The sequence below is a fragment of the Mytilus trossulus genome, chromosome 1, assembly GCF_036588685.1.
Source record: "Mytilus trossulus isolate FHL-02 chromosome 1, PNRI_Mtr1.1.1.hap1, whole genome shotgun sequence".
NCBI lineage: Eukaryota > Metazoa > Mollusca > Bivalvia > Mytilida > Mytilidae > Mytilus > Mytilus trossulus.
This window is the reverse complement of record NC_086373.1, coordinates 6,238,993-6,254,782: the sequence shown is the minus strand read 5'-3', so window position 1 is coordinate 6,254,782 and position 15,790 is coordinate 6,238,993. Positions and strand designations below refer to the sequence as shown.

The 15,790-nt window shown below is 30.2% G+C and overlaps 1 protein-coding gene across 2 annotated transcripts in view; it reads right to left on the bottom strand.

The window, feature by feature from the left end:
• LOC134713367 (uncharacterized) overlaps window positions 1-15,790 on the bottom strand; it is a 70,591-nt gene that overhangs the window by 9,996 nt on the left and 44,805 nt on the right. For both annotated transcript variants that reach the window (XM_063574937.1, XM_063574936.1), the window contains exons 11-13: window positions 5,745-5,825; window positions 1,381-1,524; window positions 983-1,158 (exon numbers count right to left, since the gene is read on the bottom strand). In XM_063574937.1, the coding sequence (XP_063431007.1) occupies window positions 983-1,158; window positions 1,381-1,524; window positions 5,745-5,825 (401 nt within the window). The remainder of the gene's footprint in view (window positions 1-982; window positions 1,159-1,380; window positions 1,525-5,744; window positions 5,826-15,790) is intronic.

The window sequence follows — 15,790 nt, the reverse complement described above, 5'->3', positions numbered from 1 at the left end:
TTCTAGGAGGAACCCCATTTCTTACTCTTTAAATATTAATTTCCTTTGGGTCAGTGGGCATGACTCCTTTCTGTACACACTCCTCTGTTTAAATTGTGATCGTTTTTAATATAATAAGACGTTTATTGACATCTATCGAGTTAATTTTTCTCAACGAGTCGTATTGTATTTTGCGTACTTGCGAAAGTGAGACAACTTGAAACAATAATATGGAAGACCCATTACAGCTGAAGGGGTGTTGGACTTACACCTTCACGATGTGGACTACACTTATTTTTATTTAAATGATGCATATGATTTAAAATTATGCAACAAAAATAACCCTCAATAGCAGACAGACATAGAAAAGTCCCCCATGAGTTTAAAATTAATCAATGGAGAGGGGAATCCAGAGCAACCATTCAATCTAATACCCCTTAAAGTCAAGAAAACTATACGCAGGCGCATAATTACCTAAACAAACCCTAGACTTGTGATTTGGCAAGAACGTATATTAAATGTTAATTAAACAACCTAGATGGTTCTCCATTTCTTTATGAGAGTACAATATCAAATATCAGTTTCATAACGGTGACATGCAAGAAAAACTCCACTCCAGTTCTTATATGACAGAAATAGATTTATGGAAATTCAGAGAACTCTCGCATTTTATCAAAACTGGGGAATTCCCTCAGACGTGTTTCTAAATTTATAAAAACACTAAATATAAATACTGCTTAATTATGATTTTCTTTTTTGTTAAAAACACGCATATAAGTCAAGGGAAATATCAAACATGAAGATTATGAGAAGAACACTATAGAAAAGTTGTTCAACTTCAAGTTCAATATCCTTTTGTTTGTTTTTACCTTTTAAAGCAAGACAATCATCAGAATCTGAGATGTTCCTTATTACTTAGATTAAAACAGTTGAAGTGATGGCCCTGAGTCAATGGTATAAGTCTATAGATTGCTTGAAATCGTATCCCAAAAATGAATATTACCTTTGAAATTGTATTAACTTCAACATTCCTTGTCTTAAAATCTGGATCTAATTTCATCCCTTTTTTAAATCTTTCTGTCACGTCATAAAAAAATGCTGCATCTTTCATGTGGTCATATGGTTCATTATTAGCATTCCTCTGTTTGGCTGGTGGAAAGGATAGATATTTACAATCATCTACAATTAAATATTCTCAATTATCTCCCTCCTTATTTGCATAAAATATAGAAATATAAGTTTTAGTGGTGATCCATAACACTGAGATACAAATCACATACAAAAAAAAATTCATTTTTGAAAAGTTATAACAACCACCTGTCATTAAAATATAATTACCTACACTCTATTAGTTTTATAAGTTTCCAGTAGATACTGTATACTGTTTTGTTGTGTACCTACCTACAGTAGTCAGTTTAGATCTATTCATGGGGTCAGTCTCCAATAGAGATTCGATCCTCTTTCTTTTGACTGTAAGATCCATGAGTTCTACCTGTTTTTGTAGATCATTAATTAATATCTCTGTGTTGATTTCATCCTCTACATCTACAAAAAGAAGAAACTTTTAGGTATTTAAAAGCTTTTAAAGCATCTCAGTATTAACAGTAAATTTGTCTAAATTATTCTTGTAGCACTCTATTTGTCTTATTCTAAGATTGATAGCATTATTTGGACTTTTTGTCGAGTGGCAATTAGTATTTGTGAGAGAAAAAGTTTTTCTGATTTAATATGAACCCTGCAAAATTTTTAACATATTAGTTCACAAGGAAACAATCCAAAGGAAATAAGAGTCATTCTACCCTGACACAGAAGTACTTGACAGAAATTCATCAGACAAAATAAGGAATAGACTGACAGAAGGAAAACAGAATACTGAATATACCTGTCAAAGAGACAACAACCCGACCAAAGAGCAGACAACTGCCCAAGAGATCTTGTTCCAATTCAAATTATGGAAACACTGATGATCTGTTTCTGGTAATACAGGTGATAGAGATAGGTCTAGCTGTTTAATTACTTACCTTTAGGTGTCTGACCACCAATTAAAAATCCCTTTAATTACTTACCTTTAGGTGTCAAACCACCAATTAAAAATCCCTATCTGTTCAACCAAATTTTGCAATTTTCACAGCTTTCTAAATATTTCACCTTAAGTTTAACTTCAAGGAAACCAGATATATCCTGAATTGAACATATATCACCTTTCTACATGCCAATTTTCAAGTTATGTTTAAAGTCTTGAACAAATTTCTGAACTTGAAAAGACAGGTACTACCAAAATAACTCCCAGTTTTCTGGAAATCTTAAATTAGTGTACTATGTAGCGCATTAATCCTTAATTTTTAATGCAAACTCATAGGCAAGTGAATTTTGGCTCAAAATGGTCTAAATATATTTCCCTTTCACCAAAAGTTTCATTTCTGCAAATTTGTTGGTAAGTTTAAGTAAACAATGACATCAAAAGCACTATTTTGTGTCAAAGTAGGACTACTTTTACATACGTTCTAAATTGGAGGGAGTAATTAGTGGTCTGACACCTCAACTGGCAGTACATGTACTTATTACTACTACTACAGTGAACTATCAAGGTTATTTTAATCATCTGAATTAAAGTATTAATTACAAATTAAACACCTGCAAATTACTCTTGAATGTTAGTACTTTATACATGAAGAATTTTATCAATAAATTAAGAAAATAAGTTTGTTCACTGTGTTACACAATTGTCATTAGATTTAACATGAATAAATTGAAACTGTAAACCCCTTTTTTTCTTTGGTTTATTAAAATTGTGTTTTCTAATACCTAGTACTTCAAAGATCAAAGATCTAATGAAGTGTTAAAAGCAATGCATTTATAAATAATTGTCTAAACAATTATGCAGGCATTGCTGATGCTCAAATTAAATATGTGCAAAACATTTTCTTTTTAAATTATATGGCCTTGAAAGTATCAGTCAAAATTAATTAAAGAAACCTCATTCAAATAAAGTTGAGAATATAATCAATATTAATGGTAATGGGGAATTTGTCAAAGCTACAACACAACCATAGAGTTCATATTCTGCTAAATCAATGAATCAACTAATATTATCACGTATTTTCATGCTGGAGAAAAAAACAAGAGCCTCTCAAGAGCCTGAATCGCTCACCTTAATTCCTTTGGTTAAATCTCTCATCAATGATTATTTTGGCTTTTCAATTTATTTAAATGTTCTTTGGATCGTCCTATTTTCTTCAAAAGCCAAAAAAAATAATCAATTTCTCCTATGTTCTTTTTTAGCCATAGGAGCTATGTTTCTTGACATACAAGGAAATAAAATATATAATTTATACTAGATACTCTGAAACTCATTTAGCCTAAGTTTGGCTAAAATTGATACAGCATTTTCAAAGGAGAAGATTGTTTAAAGTAAGTCAACATGATGAACAAATTGTGAAAAAAGTCGTTAAAGGGCAATAACTCCTTAAGGGGCCAACTGACCATTTCGGTCATGTTGTTTTATTTGTAAATCTTACTTTGCTGAACATTACTGCTGTTTACAGTTTATCTCTATCTATAATAATATTCAAGATAATAAACAAAAACAGCAAAATTTCCTTAAAATTACCAATTCAGGGGCAGCAACCCAACAAGGGGTTGCCTGATTCATCTGAAAATTTCAGGGCACATAGATCTTGACCTGATAAACAATAATACCCCAAGTCAGATTTGCTCTAAATGCTTTGGTTTTTGAGTTATAAGCCAAAAACTGCATTTGACCCCTATGTTCTATTTTTAGCAATGGCGACCATGTTTGTTGATAGATAAAAACTTCAGATACAATTTATAAACTAGATACCCTAAGGAACATTCAGTTAAAGTTTGGAAGTATTTGGCCCAGTAGTTTCAGAGGAGAAGATTTTTGTAAAAGATTACTAAGATTTACGAAAAATGGTTAAAAATTGACTATAAAGGGCAATAACTCCTTAAGGGGTCAACTGACCATTTCGGTCATGTTGACTTATTTGTAAAACTTACTTTGCTGAACATTATTGCTGTTTACAGTTTATCTCTATCTATAATAATATTCAAGATAATAAACAAAAACGGCAAAATTTCCTTAAAATTACGAATTCAGGGGCAGCAACCCAACAACGGGTTGCCTGATTCATCTGATAATTTCAGGGCAAATAGATCTTCACCTGATAAACAATATTAACCCATGTCAGATTTGCTCTAAATGCTTTGGTTTTTGAGTTATAAGCCAAAAACTGCATTTGACCCCTATGTTCTATTTTTAGCAATGGCGACCATGTTTGTTGATAGATCAAAACTTCGGATACAATTTATAAACAAGATACCCTGAGGAACATTCAGTTAAAGTTTGGAAGTATTTGGCCCAGTAGTTTCAGAGGAGAAGATTTTTGTAAAAGATAACTAAGATTTATGAAAAATGGTTAAAAAATGACTATAAAGGGCAATAACTCCTAAAGAGGTCAACTGACCATTTCGGTCATGTTGACTTATTTGTAAATCTTACTTTGCTGAACATTATTGCTGTTTACAGTTTATCTCTATCTATAATAATATTCAAGATAATAAACAAAAACAGCAAAATTTCCTTAAAATTACCAATTCAGTGGCAGCAACCCAACAACGGGTTGTCTGATTCATCTGAAAATTTCAGGGCAGATAGATCTTGACCTGATAAAGAATATTACCCCATGTCAGATTTGCTCTAAATGCTTTGGTTTTTGAGTTATAAGCCAACGGCGACGGACGCCAAGTGATGGCATAAGCTCACTTGGCCCTTCGGGCCAGGTGAGCTAAAAAGCATATTTCAAATAAAGTTTCATATTTTCAACAGAAATTCAAAAAACATTTGAAAAAAAAAATGTATCACAGTGATTAAATAATGATTTTTCTTATGAACGTCAATTTTTGGGTATGATATGGGTTTTATAGGATTGATATTGATATTGGTCCTATGGCTAAAAAACAAAATTATTTATAGTTTTTAATTGACAATTTACCGGATGTCAAAGTTCGGGCACAGTATGGATTTTCAAAGGAAAATAACAAACCTTGACTTCTGCTTTTATTGGCCATAAAAAACCGTGCATATTATGATATTAGTAAAAAAATGTGTGATAAATAGATTATTACATGACATTTTCTATTTGGCCCTGGTATCTAGCAAGACTACCATATGAAGCCATAGAGCTTTAGCATGATAGTGAAAAATATCACAACCCTTGCTTGATTTAATAAAAGGTTCTTACAAACTATTTTACTAAAATATATATTAATAATGAAAATTCTACCACTAAATTGGAAAAAACAAGAATTTGTCCAAAGTACACAGATGCCCCACACGCACTATCATTTTCCATGTTCAATGGACCGTGAAATTGGATAAAAAAAAGAATTAAGCATTAAAATTAGAAAGATAGTATCATAGGAACATGTGTACTAGGTTTCAAGTTGATTGGACTTCAACTTCATCAAAAACTACCTTGACCAAAAACTTAAACCTGAAACATGCACTTTCATTTTCTATGTTCAGTGGACCATGAAATTGGGGTCAAAAGTTTAATTTGGCTTTAAAATTAGAAAGATCATATCATAAGTAACATGTGTACTAAGACTTCAACTTCATCAAAAACTACCTTGACCAAAAACTTTAACCTGAATGGGGACAGACGGACAAACGGACACACAGACCAGAAAACATAATGCCCCTCATCTATCGTAGGTGGGGCATAAAAATGGGGGACACTTACCATCTAGTCTATCAATTAAAGTTGGTGAAAACTTGTGTGTTATACTAGTACTGCCTAATCTGTAATCCAAAAACTCTTTCTCTGTAAATAGAAAATTGCATGTTATAGTAAATATTTCATTAAAATGATTATTATATTCAAGGGGAGAAAACTCTTATTGTCAATCTATTATTGTATTTATTTTGACAGTTTCCAGACTGTCCCTACTTTGTATCAATATGTATTACCTTAACCTTTTTCCACTTGAATACATAGGCTATAATAAAACAAAACAATATATTCATATTGCCGATAACCCAGACAGCTAGAAACGCGGGAAAATGTAATTACTTTGATATTTATCTCAGGAATCTTTTACAATTCTTAAACTACAAAAACTTGACCGATCCTAATAAATAGCAGTAATCCTTTCACCTAAAGAGCCGTTAAACTAAGAACAATGGAAATGAACATAAAATCTATGCACTTTTCTACTCATCAAGGTAATCATGCTATATTATTTCCAGTGTCATAAGCTTATTAGTGGAATAAATGAGATTTCTCTTGTCCACTAATTACTATCTTAAATAATACCATAATGTCATGTATCTCGTTATAATGCTACCCACATAGATCCAAACTTTACTGTAGAAGTGTTTATATTATGATAACGTTTTTGAAATCAATATCAATATTTCTTAACACATAGTAGTAGTTGATTATACCTGAATGGACATAACATATTGTGTCTAAGAAACATCACCAGCAATTTAAGATATTGACAACTAAACATGCAATAGGAAGAGAAAATTGGCCTAGACCCATCTTAATTGATTTTGGTATCTAAGATATGATCTTATAAACTTTATCACATCTTTTAAGACTCTATTTAGAACTCAAAATATGGTATGGACAATTATCTATTGTATAAGATCATATGTTGACCTTGTTGTTCAAAGACTGTATATTGAACTCTAGACAGTTCACATGCTTTTTAGTTTAGTTTTTTTTAATATCATCTGGTTAAAATGTCCCATTGAAAATATCTTCTTTTTACCCCTGGTCAATCTCAGGTTCTAACTTTTCGTAATTACTCACAATTGCAGGCAAACTAGGGTGACTGAAATCCCCTTATTTTACATCTTTCTTGATTGTCAATAATACTTAGCAATATTTACTGCTGTTATTGAATTGTCAAGCTTATTTACGTTTACTCAGGTGTGAAGTTATTATGGATGATAAACTAGAAAATGTGGGATGTCGGTCAATGAGACAGTAACCAAACACAACAAATGAAAATTAGAGTTTAATAGCTCTTCAATAACTGACAGCAGGTGCTTACAAAAAATGTTAGTTAGCTCTTAATTGCCCTGTCCTTTAGAATCTTTTGCAGAAATTTACCATAAACTACTATCAAATATGTTTTGAATTGAAGGCGTAATGATCCAAATAACTTGTCAAACATCGTTTATTTTTGTAAATTTTCTTGCAATCGTCCACCATTGTCCGATTTCTAAACTACATATCGGAAACGGATCAACTATGACCGAAATCCGTATTTTTACAAAATTACTACGGAACACGGATGGAACAGCTGACAGGAGAATATTGATCCCAAAAGGAAAAATTACGCATTCCAACTGCATCAAAAGACTTTTGGTTACATCTAAACAAACTCATCATTGATTGGTGTATATAATTCCCTATAATTTATATGGATTGTTGTAAACTATTGTAAAGTTGCCTAACTCTTAGACTATTACACTAATATCAATATATTATGGCCCAGCTTACCTTTATATATCTTTTGATGAGAAACACTGATTTCATAAACAAGATAATTTGTAATTAAATTGTAATTGATTTATTATAAATTCTTTACCTTTTTAAAAAAAAAATTTTTTTTTTAGTGCTAGACATTAATTTGGTAGTTTCTCCCAAGGACCTTAGTAAAATTTAAACAACTTTTAATTTGAAATGTTACTTTAATTGAATACTCAGATATGAATAGAACAATATAAAAAGAACATTATTTACAAATGACCGTTTATACTACAGTAAAATCCAAATATTGTAGTGCACCGCGCGAATGAGCACTTCTCTTTCAAATCTCACCACTTCTCCCTATCAGTTTCAAAAAGAGAAGTCACTTCTCCCTATAATTCTGAAGTAGTGTGAGCCCTGGAAGCAGAAAAAATGACAATTGCCTAAATGGATTCAAATCAAAACTGAAGCCGGTTTATTAACATCATCAATCATAAACACAACTGTTAGCAATGGGCCTCTTTTATGATTATTTATTTACATATATTTTGATTATTTTCTTCACATTGATAACAAATTCCTATAAGTACATTGACTCATATATAACCCTAGAGTTTTCTTCATTTTCTATTCCATCTTTATGAAAATTCAAAATTCAAATGTGTATAGAAGAATAATTTTATAAAATATTTATCATTAATATCTACCTTAAATAGGTTTTAAAATATCATATTGATATAATCCATCAATATTATCAATGTACATAAATGGATTATTAACTATGTTACTTCAAGCAAAATAAATTAAAATTGTATTTTGAAGTAAACACTTACTTTACTTTCTACATTCAATGAACTCAAGGCTATAAAATCCACAAGTATATCACAAATAAATGTTCTTTCTTTTATAACATTTTTATTTCAACCTAAGGTTCCCTATATACAGACATCAATGATGTAAATTGGAAAAATAAACATTGTACAATTTAATTAGCTGATTTAAATTCCCTGTGTACGCTATTAGAACACTGGAAAGAAATGACCATTAAATCCTATTCAATATTAAAAAGACATGCTTTCTGTATATATTGTTTAACAGTCACACAATGTGTATATATTGTTTAACAGTCACACAATGTGTATATATTGTTTAACAGTCACACAATGTGTATATATTGTTTAACAGTCACACAATCTGTATATATTGTTTAACAGTCACACAATGTGTATATATTGTTTAACAGTCACACAATGTGTATATATTGTTTAACAGTCACACAATGTGTATATATTGTTTAACAGTCACACAATGTGTATATATTGTTTAACAGTCACACAATGTGTATATATTGTTTAACAGTCACACAATGTGTATATATTGTTTAACAGTCACACAATGTGTATATATTGTTTAACAGTCACACAATGTCAATCTTAGGAAACAAGGACCTCTCAAACTACATAAAGATTACAATATTAAATTTATATCTCTCTTTTTAACCATCTTTTTGAATAAAGACCTTTAGGTATTTATGTTTCAATAATTCCAATGTGTGGACCTCTGTAAACAATAAGTTATTAAAAATTTTAATACTATTTAATCTGTGTTATTATTAAAGGTGTTAATTCAATGTCACATTTAATCGTTATGTTTTGAAATTTGAGTGTCTACATATTTATATATATATATAATTATAAGATCTAATTTTTCACAGCCTTAATAAAAAGTGTCTAAATTGTTTTGTACAAAAAGTTCATTAACAGGTGAAAACTTTATGTAAATAAGGTGAACACTGACCTTACAATTATTGATTGTATTGTTGTTTGCTTAACCTCATATAGAATATATTTTAATATATATTCAGGAGGACAAAAACTTTAGGATAATTTCTATTAAACGGTTATTTGAGGTGGTATGGGTGTCTTTCATCATTTTGGATTGTAAAAAGCAGGGAACCTAAGGTCAAGATTTTCAATCAAGTTGGCAAAATTTGATGCAGAAATGCAGATAACTAATGTGAATTTGCATTTAAAAGAACAAATTTATAAGATTAAAACTTCTAAATTATAATATTTTTACAATTGAATATTTTTTCTGCTTGATTTTTAATGTTTTTAACATGGCATTTTAAAGGGAGGTAACTCCAAAATAGTGCAATTTCTTAAGGAACCTGCATAGAATTTTGCTATTTTAGTCAGAAAAAAAAGTATGTAGACCCTATCTTTTCTTTTGATATTCTAAATGCATTTTTTTAAAAGTTATCTACTCCTATTTCATTTTAAAGTTCTATTATTTAGTTTAGATTCTAATCACATAAAAACAAATTCTATCTTTTTTTTATTTAGACACCCATACCAAATTAATTATGAAATATAAACTTTTTTTGTAAATTTTGTTCAGATTTCCTGTAACTCAAGTAGATCAATTATTTTTCGCTTCTTTTTTTTCTGGAATTGGGATTCTACTTAAATTTATCTTCCTCTACTTAGTATCTTCTATAAATTATACCCAAAACAAAGAGGAGAGTAAAAAAGAACTGCTTTTAAGATCAATCACTTCTATAAAGCATTTGCATTAGATTTCAGCAAGATTTGACTTTAAATACTGAAATTTTTGCAGACTTTGGTTCAACTGTTTGATTATTTGATATTAAAGGCTGAAAGCTTCTTACCTGTACTGTATTTACTAAACTAGTTTGTTACATCTACAGGTTAGAACTAACTCTTGATAAATAGCAGGTAATATAAAATGTAAATCTCATTATGGATAAATGTCTTTTACCAGATAATGTATCCTCGAACTTCCACTTAATTAAATCTTAACATGAAAACCATGTGAAGGTATACTTTCAATAGATTCACTATATATAGGTATTTAACCTTATTCTAGCCAGACGTGTTGTTCAGCATGTTATTAGTAATATTTCTATTTCATGTGTTCCTTTGCAAATCAATTCTACATGTCAGAATTGAATATTTTGGATCTTACATTCAGCTATTCCATCCCTTAATTATATTAATCTAAATTTAATGATATCTCATAAGATTTATATAACATTTAATCTTTTAATTTAATGCATTTTGTTAAGCTTCAAAGCATACATCCCCTTTACATTAATTTATTATTATAAGAAGGTACCAAATATAGAATCATAACTTACCATTAGGATTGAAAAATTTGTCTAGCAATTACATTTTACTTGTTCCCTTTTAAATTCAACAAAGATGTGAAACTCCTGAGTTAAATTTCTTGCTAGCTGGCATCATAATTGCCCAAAAGAGCAAACTTTGTGATGTAAAATTTATCTTTTAGTATGAAAACAGACTTGTCTGAAATACATTTTGCTAGCTCCATTTTAAATTAAATTAAGATATGAAACTGGTGACAGCTTAATAGCCAAAAAAACAAAATTGAATCATAGGATTCAGTAGGTAGTACACTTAAAGATGCACATATCACTAAGACTTGTTAAATTTACCAAAAACAAATATTAATAAAAGCCTATCATAGTCGTTTTCTCTGTAAGAACTAAATCATGTCGATAATGCAAACATTTGAAAGTCAATGGTCCGTTATGAATGCAAAAGTTTGGCAAAGTATAAAAGTCTCCATGGAAATGATATACATTAAACCTATTTATAATTGCAAAGTAAATGTCACAAAATCAACATACAAAACAAATGAATTTAAAAATGCAATAACGCCAATGACATAATATACATTATATGTATATTCTTAATAAATCTAGGTCCTATAGTTCTCTAACAGCAAATTACTGCTTACAATTTAAACTTGAGGCTCTGACGAGCCTGTGTTTCTCACTTGCATTTACTGTTGTTTAGGAAATCATGTAAAATAAGGTTAAAATCATAATTAATAGTATAAGATACTATAAATAAATTAAATATTAGATATTATTAGATAATATAATAACATCTAAAATAACAACCAAAAGCTGCAAAGTTTCCTTAAAATTACTAATTCAGGGCCACCAACCCAATAACAGATTGTCTGGTCCGAGTACACAGTTATTTCGTAGTGCATTTCTTTTAGACAATAAATGTAAATAAAAAAAATCCCACCTGCGCTTTCTCAATAATATTTTTACAGTGTGTTGTACTACTTTTGGGACAAATTATATCAAAATTATAGAAAACTTCATCAGCTCTAACTCAAAATATGGACAATTTTGTGTTAAGGGGGTCTTGAAATCTTTTGACAGCTGCCGAAGTGCAAATTTTTTACCTTTTTCAGCTGGACCTAATCACTACTTTACCTAAATATTTATGACCCAAATTTTTTTACAGTGTCATTTCACCCCCCAACTTGCTATATGAGGTAAAAACATGGAGAATTAAATTTGGAAGGGGTAAAACAAAAATTGGCAAGGAACACACTGTCCACATTTTATAGGACTATATTCGTGGACAACGAAAATCAAAGGATGATAACTGTGTACTTGGACCTAATAGGATAGAAAAAGTTGACCAATCTTTATAAAACTTGGTATGACAAAAGCTTAATATATTCTAAGACTGCTTACAAAGTTTCATAGCAATAGGATATAATATTATAGACACTATGATTAATTCTATATTCAACTTTACATGTTAAATTTGGACGTTAAAATTGAGAAATTTCAACTATCAACATTTGGGGCTTTTAAAATTAAAATATTGCAAAAAAATACTTTTAAAATGCCTTAATATATAATACATCATGTATTAAAAGCAATGGAGTACTCATTTGATATATCAGACTTAGCATAATTTTTCAAAAGTCAAATTTATATGAGCCTGTGCCTAAAAATGGAGGTTTTCCAATGAAGGGGAGCCTTACTTGAAGATGTAATATTTTCCAGCAATTTTAAATTTGTGAAGCTTTTTGATTATAAATAATCCTTACATATGTACTTAATGTACTTTAAATGGAAAGAAAACTTACAAATAACATATCATATTAGTTTAAAAGGGTCTTAGGCCAAGTATGACTAAAAATAATTTAGGGTCAATTAAGGCCGTAGCACACATTTACATTTAAAAATGCATATTGAAGCTATAGGAAATAAAAAAAATGTGTCTTTTCTATCATTTCTATACTAAGGTGAAATGATACAATATTTCTGAGCACAAAAAGGCTCTTACATTCAACTTTTTGAGCAGACAGTATGGTCTGATAAAAAGATTTTTCACTTTTTAGTGAAAAACTTGCATGCAATTTTAGTCTCAACAGGCTTATATTTGAACCACATGGTATCCTACAGAGGTAAAGAAAGATATTATGTGAAATGAAACGGGTACAAAAGACATTGTTGAAGGCTTTTTATACAAATTTAGTGAGGTCTTTATTTAAATGGACTTCAACTTTTATCTGCCAAGCTCCTCACATTTAACTTGATCTAAACAAGGCGTTAGATGAGAGTCATTTATACAACACACTTTGCTCATATTGTCTGAGATAATTTTCTTTTCTGTAGATTCAGAGTTCACAAATGAGTAATACAACTGGATTAAAGCATAGAAACACAAAAATTGACACATGAAAACATGTCACATAGAAAGTCAAAATGCCACTTATGCATCAAAATTGAAAAAGCTATGAAATGCTTATTTTGACCATATAATGCCAAAATTGGTCATTTTTGCAGAAATTCTATCAAATAAAAGTTTAAATCCTTTAGTTTTATGCTATTTGACAAATTGACACCATTAAATCATTCAGGGAAGTTGCCAAAGTACAGATTCTATATTTCCTGATTTCACCTCTTAGGTCCGAGTACACAGTTATTTCGTAGTGCATTTCTTTTACACAATAAATGTAAATAAAAAAAATCCCACCTGCGCTTTCTCAATAATATTTTTACAGTGTGTTGTACTACTTTAGGGACAAATCATATCAAAATTATAGAAAACTTCATCAGCTCTAACTCAAAATATGGACAATTTTGTGTTAAGGGGGTCTTGAAATCTTTTGACAGCTGCCGAAGTGCTAATTTTTTACCTTTTTCAGCTGGACCTAATCACTACTTTACCTAAATATTTATGACCCAATTTTTTTTTACAGTGTCATTTCACCCCCAACTTGCTATATGAGGCATAAAACATAGAGAATTAAATTTGGAAGGGGTATAACAAAAATTGGCAAGTAACACACTGTCCACATTTAGGACTATTCGTGGACATCGAAAATCAAAGGACGATAACTGTGTACTCTGACCGTCTGATTCATCTGAAATTTTCAGGGCAGATAAATCTAAACCTGATAGACATTTTTATCGATATCAGATTTGCTCATGTATAAATGCTTTAGTTTCAGAGATATAAAACAAAAAAAACACATTTTACCCCTATGTTCAAATTTTAGACATGTCGACCATGTTGGTTGGCTGGAAGGGTCATTGGACACATTTTTAAAACTATATACCCTAAAGATGATAGTGGCCAAGTTTGATTAAACTTGTCTCAATAGTTTCAGAGAAGAAGATTTTTGAAAAAAGATTATAAAAATTTATGCAAAATAGTTTAAAATTTACTGTAAAGGGCAATACTCCTTTATGGGTCGATGAAAATTTTGGTCATGTTGACTTATTTGTAGATCTTACTTTGCTGAACATTATTGCTGTTTACAGTTTATTTCAATCTTTAATAACATTCAAGATAATAACCAAAAACTGAAAAATTTACTTGTAATTACCAATTCAGGGCGGCAACCCAACAGTGGGTTGTCTGATTCATCTGAAAATAGATCTCAACCAGATAAACATTTTTATCCTATATCAGATTTGCTCTAAAGTTCAGTACAGAGATATGAGCTAAAAACTGTATTTTATCACTGCGTTATATTTTCTTGCATGTCGACCAACTTTGTTCTAGGGCAGGATCATAGGTTAAGTTTTTAATCTAAATACTCAGAGGATGATTGTGGCCAAGTTTGGTTGATTTGGACGGGTAGTTTCAGGAGAAGATTTTTGTAAAAGTTAACGATGACAGAAAAATTAAATATTGCATTGGTTGATTTAACAGCAATTCTAGACAAGGGAAGATAACTCCAATGTGTTTTAAAGATGACATCATTTATAGTCTTAGAATAGATATTAGATTCCTGACCTTGCAGAAGTTATAATTTTCTTGATAAGTAAAACACCAGATACAGAGGCAGATTTGGGGGAGGGGACAGGGGCCAATTCCCCCCCTTTTGTGTAAAAAAATTTGTTGATCATTTAGGGAACCACTGAAGCATGTCGCGAGCAGGCCCCCCTTAGGCAGTCAGTGGGCCCCTCCTATGAAATTTCTTGATCATCCACTTATTTATTCATAGAAGTGCATTTTGCCTTCATAGAATTCATCAGTGAGCTTCAAATCAAAAGAGTTAAAAGAACCAAATAACATAAAATATTAGTACCAGTATCAGATATTGAAGACCACAATTGTGAAAGATTTTGCTAAATACAGCTATTAAGGTAATCTATTCAATAAGAAATTCTAGTAATATATTATTTATGACTGGTTGATATAATTAGTTTTATATGGCACAGGATATATTGTGCATGTATCTTAAAACAATCTTGAAGTATTCGTTTTGAATATTCTGTCATAAAAACTATTTGGCAAAATTAAATGTTACAGAAGAGCAAATGACAACAGAAAAGAATTTTAATTATCTATAAAAAGTTTTCCCTCCAAATAGCAGGTCCAATGAAGTTTTTCAGGGGAAAATCCCAACTTTTTTTTATTTTCTATGTAAGCATCCAGTAATTACTGACCAAAAACAGGACTGAAACTTGAGCCCCTTCATCCAGGTGTAACCCTATAATAAACCCCATATAATTTCTTCACCAGAATTTTTTTTCCTTTATAGCCTTTTAAAATAGAAAATACCTTAACTAGAACCTTATTAATTACCATATCAGTGATACACAAGATATAATTTGTACTGTTCATGACCTTTTATGTGTATGTAAACTAAAACATAATATTTAATGACTTTCATATAGAAAAGTACATGTAGCTAAGTAACCAATTAGTCTTCGAGACAGTTTAAGCTTGCTCAAGATTATATAGTTTAGAAAATGACCTTGTATAAACCAAAAGCATCTTTTTTCTAATTATATATCTTTAAAATGTTATTAGTAATCATATTTTCATTAGTGTGCAATCAATTACTGTAAAGCTATGGTATATTGATACATGATTAAGTTAACTAACAAAAGATCCAAGTTTTACATGTTCATGTCGATTTATATTTGCTTTCTTTTTCTACTAGTGAAAGTTAGTCACTTTAAGTTGAGACTACTAGTAGTCCCA